Below are 15,015 nucleotides of genomic sequence, written 5' to 3'. Positions count from 1 at the left end.
CTTTCATGAAACTACATTTGTTTATCCAGTAGCTTTAAACTCGTAACAGTATACATCTGTTTATACATACATTTTACTGTTTTATTGCCCTTTCAACTGTGTCTAACTACCATTCGTGGCATTATAAGTTCTAAATCCATTGGGTAATGTACATCTCATGTTTTGCTATCGAATTATGTTACCTATGAGGTACTCCAAGCTGCTCTCATGCATGCCTCATGAAATTTTTTATTATATTATTATTATTTATTTTACGTAATCTAGCCTTAACTAATTTAGGGAGTTTCCTATTTTTACACTTTACATGAAGAATACACATGAAAAACAAAAAATAAAATACTTATCTGGACCCCTTTTCTTTTTTTTTTTGCTTTTGATGACACTTAAGCCTACATTTTTATAATAATGGTCATAGAGAACTAAATAATTTTTATTAATTAAATAATGCACCATAGAACACAGAATAATAACATGCCAAAAGCAGACAATGTTCCATAACTATCACTATTTTTCTGGCTTTTTAACTATGTGACAATAGTCATTACAAATTCATCTAAGCTAGTCAATGCATTTCCCATGGGAATGAAGTTTGAACTGGCAGCAAAATACAGTTCTCTGTAGAGAAAACAACGTAATATAATACGTCAATTGATAGATTAAAACTTTGGCTTTCTATCTGTTATAAATAATATAGTATTAAACATAAGACAGAACTATTGACAAATCCTGAGAGAGAGGATGTGACAAATGGGTTTGGCAAGGGGGGTCTCATTTTCTATTTGAATGCTCTGTAACCAAACAAGATTGAAGACTATGAAAATTGTGCTTTGCCTGGTTAATGACAACGTTATACTGAGTAATTTTCATTAAATTTCGTACTTCTTAGTGGGTTGGCAAATAACTTGAGAAGGGTGGATGCCTAGAGAAAAAATGTCACATATCTCACATTAGAGAAAATTCAGAATTTTTTGAAATATTGCCTTATAAAATTAAGAACCTAAAACTATTAAAATATAGATTATTAGCTATGATTTTATGCTATACTAATTGGTATAGCATGAACAAAAAAGTACTTTAATTAAAATTTGAATGTAACTCATTAAAAACCTCATGACATGCACAGTAAAAGATGCCTATGGCGAGAGGTTTAATCAATGCTGCTGCTTAGTGGAGCTGCTATGGTTTCTTTTATGACCATTCCTGCTGGCAAGCTTCAGTTGTTAATCACTTGTATTGTGATTCACACTGTGCTTACCTTATCTGTAAATATTTTATACATCACAAAAATATGACTTCTAATTTAAGCCAAAAATAAAATATTTTATGCAGTGTATGTTTTTTTTTGGAACATTTATCATTGTTTAAAACTTATTGTTACAGATGATGTATAAATACTGTACTTTAGATCATTAACAAGGTATCAAGATTTTTCCTGTAAAATATCATAAGGGAAGTGCTTTCATAACTAGAAAGCTCTCCTACCCGGGACTGCCTAGATTCAGCAGACACCAGATAATAAAGCTTTTACAGTATATGGTAAATGTACACAACACAGCCCTTAACTCTATAATGATGACACCAATTTTAAAACCCTTTCTGTGCATGTTATTGAGTTACATTGAAAATTTTATTAACCCTATCATAACAGGTCAAAAGCCATATCATTACGTTTGTTGACTTGCATGCAAAATGTCACTGAACTACTATTTTATGAATTTATGTCAGTAAGTTTAGTATCAAACTGTAGATTATAATTCAAATTTTGGTATTATACATTAGTTAATTTCTTAATTTAAATGTAATTATCAAAAAATAAATCCGAAATATCGATTTTTGTATGTTGAATGCAGCATTGGTTAAAATCAGATGTTTGTGATGTCCAAATACAAAGTTTATAGTTTTGTATGAATTAGACACTCAAATTACTGATATTTACAAGCTAGAATGTAAAATAAGAACCTCCTATCTTTTCTATTTTCTGAGATGTTAATATGTTTCTTTAATCAACCAAGATGGCCCCACCCACCTCTCCAATTTTTGAAGATACCTGCCTACATTGCACAATGAAATGTGTATAACCAATTGAAATCTCAGAATTTCCCCCTAGTGGTTTTCTTAGTCTCTGCAAATTATTTGCATGAAAAATCCTTTCTTTTCACTCTGGATTCAAAGAGGACAAGTTGACACTTTAGTGAGCTCAAAATTTCATATTTCTTTAGACCCAAATACAGCTTAGTTACTAAGTTTGAAAAAGTATAGTGAAATTCTATGGTATTGATATAGTAATTTATGATTTTTCGTTATTTCAAATGTATATATATAACCTAAATAAAATTATTTTGTTTCACATCCTCTATATGCCAAATTTGGCAAGGCTTAGCAACCTAAAACAAGCAGCAAACGAGTACAAAGTTTGTAACTAGAAGATATAATTGTTTGCTATACTTCTTTATTTACTGTTCTATGTTTTAAGAAAAATAACTTTAATAACTTATTTGTAAATAGTAATAATGTATATAACTGAAATATGACTGTATTTTACAAAATACTATAAAACACAGCCAAGACAGGTCACTTTGTAAAGGACAGTTTTATATTCTCTGATATGGTAACATGGGTGCACTTGCGCCACATCATTGTAACTTATGTAATGTTAGCCAGGCATAATTGGAAGGTCAATATAACAAAAATAATAAATATGTAGAAATGTATAATTTCATGAGATTTGTGCTATTTAGTCTAAACATATGTGTTTATAATTTGTTGTCAATTTAGAATGAAAAAAGCATAATTTATATCTATTTCCTAATTCTTTATGGTGGTTGTGAGGTCGGTTAAATTGACAGACCCCTTTAGTTAAGGTACAGAAAACAACAGGCAGAATATAAAGTTTTACTGAAAACAAACATTGAAATGTATTTAGGAGGTTTTAGAGATTAAACAAATAATATTTGAGATTTTGGGGACAAAGAATAGTTTTTTAATCATAACATGAAAATCACTTTTCACCAGGACTAGTAATGAAACAGACTCTATATGTTTACAAACAAGTCCTTAGTAAAAATACTTCATTTAAAAATCTGATTTTTTGTGTACAAAAGACTTGTAATCATTACTAAAAGTCTTCCAAATTTTGTAAAGATACACATACTGCATTAAAAATTATAGCATAAATACTTAACGTGTGCAAATGTGTATATGAGCTCGTGTATTTTATACTGAGCCTGTCAGGAAAAGGTTAAACCACTTTACAATTAATATATTTTAATGAAATTATTTTTATCAAGTATGTTATAATTCAGTTTTATATTATCTCAGTTTTTATTCCTTTATTTAATAAAAATTCTGTAAAACAATAATTAAATACTTTGGTTCATTGTCACATGACAACCTCATGATTCAAATACCTGAACTTTAGAGCTGATATACAAGAAACAAGTGTGTGTAATATAGATACTTTCTTGCAGATATTCAAGGGACACAAATATAGCCTATTTATGAGTAACTCGAGTCAAATTCCTAGAACTTGTATCTGAGGAAAACATTGTAAAAATTCTTTGAGTTCAAGATAAGCCATGCCCACTTCCAAAGTGTGTTGCTAATTGACAGTTTTTAAGTTGAATGGCATGCTTATAACCAACAGAAAGAGCAGATTTCCTGTTAGAATGTTGCCAATTTAGCTGTATACATAGACATATATATCCATTTAGAAATGAGGCAAAATAAAGTCCACTGTTGAGAGCAGGATCCCTAGCACTTATATTTTTTTCCTTATACATATTAGTTTGATAGACAGTTAAATTGCATTTAGGTTTTACTTTTATATTTATTTAGTTAATTATATATTATTTGTGTTTTAAAACACATTTAAAAGGTCTAATGATTTTTAAAATTTATTCTATGTATTGCCTCGATCAACAGGTATTTGTAAAGTTAGCGAGTGCAACCACCATTTTGTTGGGGCTAAACTGTCTCTGCCAATGTTAGTTATATTGCCTGTAGGCACCTGTTGATGTGTTGACATGAATAATCAAGGATAAAGAAAAATAAAAAATAAACTATAAGTGAAAATTTAAAGACGTGAAATTGCACATATGAACTAAAGAAGCTATTTTACGATTATTCAATTAGGAGATAAAAGGAATGTATATATATTTCCATTTCTTAATTTTCAACATTTCATTGCATTGTACCTTGATGATAATAACCAGAGTTGGTGATGTTGTAGAGAAAAAAGCAAATAAAACATAAACATTTACCTTATAAAACATTTGATATTCATTTAAGAGATCCTAGAGATTTTGAAAGTGAAATGTGAAAATTGTAAGATAAAAATAGTATTTTTATACTTAACATGACAATCACCTTGCAGGTGAACTATTCAGAGACAGAGTGCAAATAACTACATTAAATAATGACTTTTTTGTAGAAAGAGTACAAAAAATCAAAATTAAATATTTTATTTTTCTTAAACTACATACTTTTATGAAAGTTCTTGTCAAGTTTTAAACAATTTTATCAATGTTTTTATTATTGGAAAGAAGTTTAATGAGAGATACTTAGTGTGCTTAAGTCTGAAGCACGTAATCATTATCAGGTTAAAATGTTAAATTTCATTTGTAATTTTTGTTTTATAATAAAAGAACAAACATCACGAGATTTAAGTATGATGTAATAAAAGTTTGAAATCTGATCAAATCACTCAAAACTTCTATTCCATAACATACCTTTAAAAGTGACACAACTTTTTTTGGATCTACCACTGTGTTTACTGGTGCATACCGAAAAGGGATAGATTTCTTTTGAAGTCGGCTCAGATGTGATTTCAGTTCTTCCATTGAATGTTCATAGCCAGAATGTTTCTTTTTGATAGGCAATGGAGGATTTTTAGAGAGAAGATAGCACTTCTGGACAGGAATCCATGCTCTGTATATTATATTTAAAGAACATATTATATATATATATATGTTATCTAATACTAAAATTATATGCAGCAGCTTATCTTAAATACAGAAATACTTCCTTTTCATTCTATCACTATTTTTGCAAAATACAAAACAAAAAGAGATTCAAAATTAACATATTCTAATATCTTGTGGAATTATTTAATTTCCTTTCAAAATCTCTTTTTTTTCTGTGAATCCTTTACTATTTATTGTAAACACCAAAGTTTTGTTATAAATGCTTACTATAAAAGCAAATAATGTAAAGTTCTCAAGATACACCTTAAGTATTGTTTTGCCTATCAAAGCTTGCATTCTATTATTATCCCCTTTGTTACCAATGTTTTATTGTATATTTTACATGAATTACTATGGAATCTAAAACCAATTCTTAAATGTTCACAACACTACTGTAAAGCAAACAATGTGCTGGAATACTATAGGTTATTACATCAATATTTTTCTTATAAATCTACCAGTTTCTGTGAACAAAAATAAGTTTTAAATGTAATCCTTTATTAGTTAATAAACATACTTCTAACAATTTGAGACATTTTATAAGCTACAAATTATTATATGTATTTTTACATTTTTAATAAATCTGCACTTTCCATATTAAAGATTTACTCAAAATAATTTTCTGAGTTCACAGCACATAAAAATCAAAATGAAAGAACTGACAGAATACTAATAATAAAAACTGTTACTAATATAAACATAGCTGATTGCTTTGAAAAATTTTTTTACCTGTCATGATCACCAAAGAACCGAGCATCTATAAAGTCATTAAGTACTCTTACAGCCTGTAAAGAAAAATCGTTTTGTCTCTCACAACAATCTCATGCTAAATACATTTCTTCAAAAATATACAAAAATTTAATAATTACTGAAACTCCAATGTTCAGTGGCAATCTAAAGAAACAAACTGATAACATACCCACTAAAAGAATCTCTATCAAAACATACATACATACATAAATTGTTATAAAAGATAATAATACCAAGTTTTTTAAACAGACAATTTTTGGTTTAAGGAACTTAAGACAGGAGAAACACAAACTGTTATAAACACTACCTATATCAACATGAGGTGTTATTGTTCTATTAAAGTCCTATATGTTTGCATATTTGAAAATTTTTCTCTTTGAAATACTTTAAATATTTGTTCACAGAAGACTTTTCCAAAACCACAGTTGTGCATTTATTATTTACAAAGTATAGGAATTAAATATAATTAAAGACGATGTTGGATAACAACAATCAAAACAATGGCCCTGTTTGTAAAAGTGTACTTATGGATAAGACTTGCAAACTCTAATGAAAATATATTTGTATTATATATTTATTATATTTATATTTTTTGAATCAGTTATATCCTTCAAATGAAAGATTGAATTTATTACACTATTTGTTGGGATAGAAAGAGGCTAACAAAGGTAACAGAACAAATATGAAATACACAAATGAGAAAAAATTACCTGTCCCAAGAAACTGATGCTCCCCATCCCCCCCCCATAGGATGAATTGTCTTAGGACACTTTTTTTTTATAAAAACTTAAATGAATTTTACATATTCTTAAATGAATATTACAAGCACAAATCATTAAATACTCTACAATCAATAAAAACCTACTTTTCAACAACAAAATTTAGTTGAGCATGTGTCTACATTGATCTTAAGCTTCACAGAGGTATTTCCAACAGAGCCTTTTCACTGCCAGTAATGCCAATGTTTTACCATTAAAAAATACACTTTCCATTTTTACTGAATGCCTAATTTCATGAAATTCTGCTTAACCATAAACAACCAATTAAGCACATGTTTTAGTAACCCTATATACATTACCCAGCATATACAACTATTTTGAATTAACATTAGTTTCTGGTGGATTTTAACTAAAATTAAAACCGCAAAATTCAAAAACAAAATTAAGTGAAGGAGTGCTTGCTGTAAAAGCCATACAAAGCTGAGGATACAAAGTGCAGATTATACATTTATGCAACTAATGTAAAGGTGAACAAACCTAATCCTATGAAATATTTTACATGTATATGGTTATTTTAGAAATTAAAAATATTTTCATACAGCAAGGATTTTTTTAACACCAAAATGTTGTTTTTATTTAATTAGACACTCAACATTTTACTTTACAGCTTCTTCAGGAACATTCACTAAAGCACAAACTGAAACAGAGTACAAAGCTTCAAATGGTTTAAATAATAAATTCTATTCAAGTCTATAACATGCATTTGTAAAGTGTGCTTTTGACATATTATGTAGTAAACTTTATTGTTTAAAAAAAAGCACTGTTGAAATAATTAACTGCTACCTGTAGTAAACAAAAGTACTGTCAACGTTACACAGTGAAATAACAAAAAGATAGGTTAAAAAATAAAATAATTAAAATTATAAGCACCATCCTCTGTCCCTATTCATCTGTGGTTGTAGTTGTTCAGTGAGAAGAACTTTTTTCAATTTTCTGTCTGTGAGACTACTTGGTGAGGATTTGTACAGATAATGGTGGTTTAAAGTCAGGTGTATGCATAAGCCAATACAGACTTTCAGTGGCACAACCACATATTAAGATTATGAGTCTTAGTGGCATATCCAGTTTATGTTCCTTTGGTAAACCATATAACTTGAAGCTTTGTACTGTCTGTTTTGGTTTATGTTTTAGTGAATGCTTCTGAAGAAGCAAAACATTGAGTGTCTAATTAAATAAAAACAACATTTTGGTGTTATAAGGTCATTCATTTCTAGTATTAAGATATGTTTTTGTTACAAGTAACCAATATTTTAGGAGTCTTACAAAAAGAAAACAAAAATTGTTCTATAAAATATCTGTATATCAGCACTGATAACATAAAAAATATCAGTAGCTAAACTTCAAACAGAAAATAATCATTTCACTTAACAAATAGGGATTGGCAAGATCAACGACCAAAAGTCAGCATTAGAGTAATATTCAAGTGTTTCTTATTGAATTAAACAGAAAAAAAATGGAATATTTTTACACCAACTTCAGGAAAATGGGGACAATTGGAACAAAATTGTAGATATTCACATTTATTCCAGAGTTGTTGTGTACAAAAACACACAAAAAAAAAGATTTTTGAATATTCATGTCAAAATCAGGTCTCCCCAACCATTTTTACAAAATATAGGGTGAAAATAATGAAAAAAAAGATTGTAACATGAAAAATAAAAAATATATATATATATATATATGTGTATTTTTTATTATAGGCTCATTTGCCAGAAAAATATAGGCTTTTATAAGTTTTTCTGCCTAACTTTTTCAGTGTAAAATTGTTCGCTATAGGTGTCGTATGCCATTTCTTGTTTGCAAAGTGTGTTTATTGTTCATCTGACAACGAATTATACAATTGCTTTATTATAATAAAGTAACACATTTTGTCATACAGGCCAGAAAACGGCGTAGTTTGCCCGATTACTTACATTATAATAGATGTATAAAAACTTATAAAAGCACAATATTACTAGGACCAAAATGGGTTTATTAGATTTTTCCAAAGAATATATACCAATTTATCATGCTTTTGCTACAGGTTTTATTTACAGTTACAATGACAAATTTACCTTTTTTTTCAAAGTCAATGTTTAAGCTAGCATTTACTATTTTGCAAAATCTGAAAGAATAACTCTTATTAGCTAAATTATAATCTATTAGTTTCGCACATCCATTTTGGGAGACAAGTTCATTAATCTTCAAGGTAATGAAAAGGGCCGAGTGGTTTAATACAGCATTATTCACATGTACTTTGATTAATATGCGATAAAGCAGTATTCCAAAGTTTAAGACTTTTAGTTGGGGTGTTAGTGTCATAGAAATCATTAATTACATTATATGTTCATATATTATGGGTAATTTTCCCACTTTTCTCATACCAACCCAATCATTGTCGTGGAAATTCAACTTGAAATTAGGGCACACTACTTAATTGCAACTATATGCAGAGTCCTTTTTATCTAGAAAGTTTTCTAGTACTATATGTGATAGTGAAGTTCATATTTCTTCAAGTATGTTTAACTAACGGTGAAGAAATATCAATATTAACTAAGTAATAAAGAAAGAATGTACTCTAAAAATAGAGCACAACTGAAAACATAAAATATCTTATTATAAAGTGCCATAGCTATAAAAGCAAAGGTTATGCTGTTTGATTGACCTTTAGTTCAGGAAGCACATGCTCTCTTTTGTGCAAAGAATTTACTTGCTAACTGCACTCCCCAAGATGTTACATCCAATGACTTCAACATCTTGGGGAGTGCAATTAGCAAGAAAATGCTCCACACAAAAAGAGAGCCTGCGAATATACAATGTATGTCCTGAACTAAACACCATAGCAATAGTAAAATTAACAAAATGATCATAAACATTTTGCTGCTACCTTCAAATATTTCCCAAACTTCTATGGCTTATAAGTATGTGCTTTTAATGTTTGGCTGAATGAGACAGTCTTTTTCCATTTATCTTGACTAAATTAAGATTTTATGATGGAAATATTTGATCATCAGGTTTCTGCAAGTATACACTAAATGTTACTTAGTTACTAGTCTCAGTCCATTAGGTAACTGTCAACATTCACAGGTGCTCATTCACTGATTAAAATGTAAGAGAAACTAGTCTAAAAACACAGTTTTAACAAGAACATTTAGTCAGTTACGTGTAATTTTAAAATATTTAATTCATATAAACTTTCATATTTAAGTGGTTATAGTTTTACACAAAACAGGTTTATATAAAATAAGTAAGTCCTTTGTATAATTATCAAAACATGCATGACATTTTATTGTTAATTCATGAAATGTATTATATCAGAAAGTAAATGGTTTTGAAATTTTCTTAATCAGAACTCTAAAGGGGTTTATAGCCTCTGTTTTCAGATCCACATGTTAGATAAAGATTTGAATAACTAGCTAACAACGAGAGAAAGAAGGGCAATTCATGCCTAAAAAATTGTAGTTTCCCATTTAAACATGTTAAATAAAACTAAATATTTCAAACATGTTTCCATTGTTACTATTTTTAGCTAAAATAAATTTTGTTTTGCTAAGAAAAATTTTTAGCTAAAGATTTAAACCTTTTTACTTCCCAGCTTAACAACTGAGTCCTGTTATTAATATATATGTTTCACACACACACACACACACACACACAACAAAAAGAACTATTATCAGAATATAGTCTTTAGTAGCTTTTATATGATCACTGTGAGGTCCGATTAGATTTTAATACTTTTATTTTTTACAGTATTATTTCAGAAAAATAAATATAACCTACTACTGAAAATGTAAAATAATTGTTAGAATTCCCATATCTTTACTATAAAGCCAAATCTACAGCTTTTAAAATGCTTAAATATTTAGTTTATGTTGTACATTTGTAAATTGTAATAGTTTTTCATTAGTCATTCAAGCTATCTCCAAACTTTATTTTCTAAAACTGGGTTCCTCATCATTAAACAGGCATTAAAACACTACTCACTAAAACATACTAAAAAAAGAAAATCAATATAATTTAAATACAGTACTACAGCACATACAGTACTCACACACACAATGTATACAATTAATGTTTCAAGAATTTTCTCACCTTTGCTGGCCAGAAAGGATAGCCTTTTAATTTGGCATATATTAGTGTGTGGGAAATTCTCTAAAAACAATAACAATAATAATAATTAGTCCAATACAGTAAATATTCAAAATACATGTTCAAAATACTTACTATAAGTAGTCTTTCTTACAGTATTTTACAGTCCAAATCTTTTATTACTACTCTGACACTTCCTGGAGTGTTGCTGGCCAAAATGTATTTGCGTAAAACAGAAATTAAGTATATCATATATTTTAATGCAAAAACAATGAATTGACTTGTTAATAGTTTTTAATTAAACAACTTTATTACATAAGCTTTTTAATTTAAAATGGGTAATTAAATACCCATTCTTAAAAACAATTAAATACCACACCATAAAACTAAGCCAATATTCCACTGTATACATCAGTTACAATGCTTAAATACACCTCTGTGACAAAGTCCACTGTACCTGTTAACTTTGTGCTATTAATAGTAGGTGGTACGATAATATAATTCAATGAAAATTACCATTGCCAAACTGCATGCTATATTCAAGGGTTTATTCAGGAACCAAAATCTGGCTCTATTCTTAATTCCGATTAGGCCCCTAAATATTCCCAATTTCACAAAATTAAATAAAAAATGATGTTGTATGACAACATTCAAATAATATTCCTTTAGTTAACAAATTTTTTCAAATATAAAAATCACTCTAAAAAATAAAGTTTAATAACTTTTATTTTTATAAATAATGTAGTTTTCACACACTTTATTAGATGTACATCACAATAAGCCTTAAAAAATTTCCAAAATAAAATTTTCCCTACATTTCACGAAACATTGATACAACCACAATACTGTTTTGATTGATCTAAACACTAGCTATACCTTATTATTCTATACCTTAATATTCTAGGCTTTATAGCCTAGAACATTCTTTGTAGAAATTTTACAGCAAACTCATAAAAGACAAAAATTAGATAATAAAAGTCTGAATATGTGAAGCACAGGAACAGAAATGGAAACTGATAATCTTAATGAGTTCAAATCATCACTTGAGTATTAGTAAATCAATAACTTCTGTGAATTGAAAATCATTTTTGAAAAAAGAAAGAAAAAGAGAGCAATTTTTCTTTTTTAAAATAAATTATGAAATTTTTAAAGTGTAGGAAGAAACTTACACAGGGTTCCACAAACCAATCATCTTTCAAAGAATAGGAATGGCTGTAACAATCAGGACATATCTCTATTTCTCTTGTTTCTTTTTTAACTTGTTTGACAACAGACTTGGCATTAACAGTGAGAGGATGATAAGCTGTAATAATTTCAAAAATCATGAGTTACAAATTAGGTTCAGCAGTTTTTATCCTAAATAAACATAACAAACCAACAGCATAAGAAAAATGCATAAATGCTTTAATAACTTTGGCATAACAATGTTTTCTACATGAAATATTGTATAATGTACTAACATTATGTAAATACTGTAATTATTTTGTATTAAAATAATTTTCTTTCCATTTAATGAAGATATTATTCATATTAAGATGAAAGTTATACAACATAAAACTTCATATTTTGATTTCAACAACAAAAGATCTTTGCTACTATTATAACAAAAACATAGTCCCCACAAGGACAAAATCTGTAAGTCAGTAAAAAAGAACTTACAACCATTGAAGATGACACTGTTATGTACAAGCCATTTAGCATCAGCTAAAAAAGATTCAGTAGATTTGTATGATTTATCCTTCACTTTCTGGAAAAAACAAAAGAATGTGCATAACTAAAGATATTAAGAAAAAATTCATTAGATTACAGAGCTACTAACAAATCTTACTCTTTCTAACTCAACATACCAGTCTCTTCTATCTATTTAATACTTGGAAAATTATGTGGTTATGGGGTTTTAGGTATTTTAACAATTTTATACAACAAACAAGGCCTACTACAAATATATAAATGTATATTGAAATGAACAAATATTTCTGTTACAGCTTAAAAGACAATGAAAAATTATTAAAATATCCAGAAAAATACAAACAAACAAGAAGAATGAAGACTGCCTCTCAGTACCTTCTACATGCAAGGAAGGCTTCATTAAAGAATAAAATGAAAATACTTCTAATATTTTATATTTAGTCATGTGTTAATATCTACCTTTATACAACGTCATAATAATTACCTTTGTGCTGTAACAAAGCTACTTTAAAAAGGAAATACATAAAAAAATAGATTAAGTATAATTTTATCATATATTATTTAAAGAAAACATTACTAAGAGTACACATTTAGTTTGAAACTCCCAATCTTTGCCTTTAAAAAAAAAAATGAAATCAAATAATCTTGAAGAGAACTACAAACCCTACCTTAGGTTTATAAGTAGCTAACTTTAAAAATATAATTTTATTCAATATACCGTGATGGAAAGACTAACTTCAAGTAGCTGATCTTGTCTTGGCTTTTCCATGCTGAAAGGCTTAAAGTTAGTGGTATAGAGTACAAAGTGGGGTCCCATGGGCAATCAGTTCGCCCGAGCCCATGATGTGAGAGTTCATCTCATGTTTCTTTCATGTGTATTGTATTCCATTCAGAATGTTCTTGATATAGTTTGGCACCAAGAGAAGGCTTATTCATGGTTTATAAAAGAGCATTTGCTCAAACATCACCAAGAAAATAAAATAATATTTAAGGGAAATTATCTCTACAAGTCTACTTCATGTGTGTGTATGTAACAGATGGAATCTTGTCCATGTTTCAGTTACATGTGTACCCACACACACTTCTGCTACTGTAAGTAAAAAGAATTAAAAGTATAAGCTCAAAACTTAAAATTTTCAATATGTGGTTTTTTGGTTAATAACACTTACCTTGTCAAGCACACTTAAATCCATGGGCTGAACAATATACTGATAATAATCTGGAAATTCTTGACGTGAAACTGGGTGCAAGAAAGGCTGCATCTAAAAATAATTGAAAATTTTAGAATAAATTTTAGCAAATACAGTTTCATTTCACAAACACTTAAATCATACACCATAAAGTACAAAATAACCATAAAATAATTACCTTTATTACAGAAAGATGTTAAGGAACAATGAAATTTACAGAGAATCCACAAAAAAAACTGCCAAAATATGTAACAACTGTAACTAAAGCTGGGTGATTAACTCAATATTATAGACTACATATGAGCATCAGTTACATGTATTAGTGTCACATAAAATAATGGATTTATCGACATTACAATTAAATCAATTAAAGTCACATAATCAGCAAGTGTTTCTGATTATTACCATTTTCCATTATTCCAACTAATTAGTAATCAAAACAATTAAATTAATTAACATCCTGAAAATAATCAACTAATTGACATTACCATTTCTAATTATTATTTTTGATTATTCCAACTATCCAAGTAATCTAAATATTGCCATTATGCTTGTTTGTTGTTAATCACAAAGCCAATCAATGGGTTTTATACGATGTTTTGGCCACTGTAGATAATAAAACTTGACTTTTAGAACTTTCCAAACAACAAATTCCACAAGTCACCCAGCTTTAATTGTAATACATCTCGACAGTGACATAATTTAACCAAACCAATGCAAATTTCTTCACAGTAAATTCTCAACATCTTCACATTTATTAAAAAAAAGGAGGAGAGAAGAAAAATCAACTTTATAGTATGTTCTATACATAGAAATAATATGAAGCTTATGCAACACCTATCAACATGCATTTAGTGTACATGCTTTAAGATACATTGAAAAGAAAAAGTACAAAAGGAAAAAGACTCCAACAAATGGACGTCTGATCACATACAGCAACATTTTTTATCCTTTGCATTATGTATTTTAGCAGACCACAGAACTCCGGGATGGTCAAAAGCTTTAGTGCAGGAGAGCATGAGTCAGTGTCTTCAGCAGTCCTTATGGTCTGACATTCTGGGCAGACCCAATTGTCTGATATTTCTCGTTGTGGTACACACTGAATGTGATATCCTCTAGGACAGATCTGACAGTTGGCAACAACTTTATCTCGATGACAAACCCAACAAAAAGTATCCTTTTTTGGATCCTATGATTTTTGAAAAATTAAACTCATTAGTTAAACTAAAGTTTGTAGTTTAAATAAAAATAGTAGCAGAAAGATCTACTGTTTCCTCAAAAAAAATTATTATTAAACATATAGTAAAAAAAACAACACTTGAAAATTATCTGACATTTTTATACTATTTTTTTCAGTCCTCCAGAATCATTTTAGTGTATACTTTGAATTTTACAATAAAAATAATAATTTTATAACTGAGTTTTTGAACATGTCATTGTGAGATTAGTTTTCAAATTATATAAGCTGACATCAGTTCAAAATGATATGAATGAGTGTACTTCTTACCACATAAAATATACACTTTCCAATAAACATGGTATATATATATATATATATATATATATATATTATTTATA

The 15,015-nt window shown here is 28.4% G+C and overlaps 1 protein-coding gene across 1 annotated transcript in view; it reads right to left on the bottom strand.

Moving 5' to 3' along the window:
- LOC106462471 (protein kinase C-binding protein 1-like) overlaps nt 1–15,015 on the bottom strand; it is an 82,587-nt gene that overhangs the window by 45,807 nt on the left and 21,765 nt on the right. Inside the window, exons 5-11 of the mRNA XM_022389744.1 lie at nt 14,372–14,626; nt 13,417–13,509; nt 12,218–12,305; nt 11,728–11,861; nt 10,562–10,621; nt 5,691–5,746; nt 4,728–4,926 (exon numbers count right to left, since the gene is read on the bottom strand). Of these exons, the coding sequence (XP_022245452.1) occupies nt 4,728–4,926; nt 5,691–5,746; nt 10,562–10,621; nt 11,728–11,861; nt 12,218–12,305; nt 13,417–13,509; nt 14,372–14,626 (885 nt within the window). The remainder of the gene's footprint in view (nt 1–4,727; nt 4,927–5,690; nt 5,747–10,561; nt 10,622–11,727; nt 11,862–12,217; nt 12,306–13,416; nt 13,510–14,371; nt 14,627–15,015) is intronic.

Source organism: Limulus polyphemus, unplaced genomic scaffold (genome assembly GCF_000517525.1).
Source record: "Limulus polyphemus unplaced genomic scaffold, Limulus_polyphemus-2.1.2 Scaffold1176, whole genome shotgun sequence".
In the NCBI taxonomy this organism is placed as follows: Eukaryota; Metazoa; Arthropoda; class Merostomata; order Xiphosura; family Limulidae; genus Limulus; species Limulus polyphemus.
Note: the sequence above shows the minus strand (reverse complement) of the source record. Positions and strands in the feature narration are given on the sequence as shown.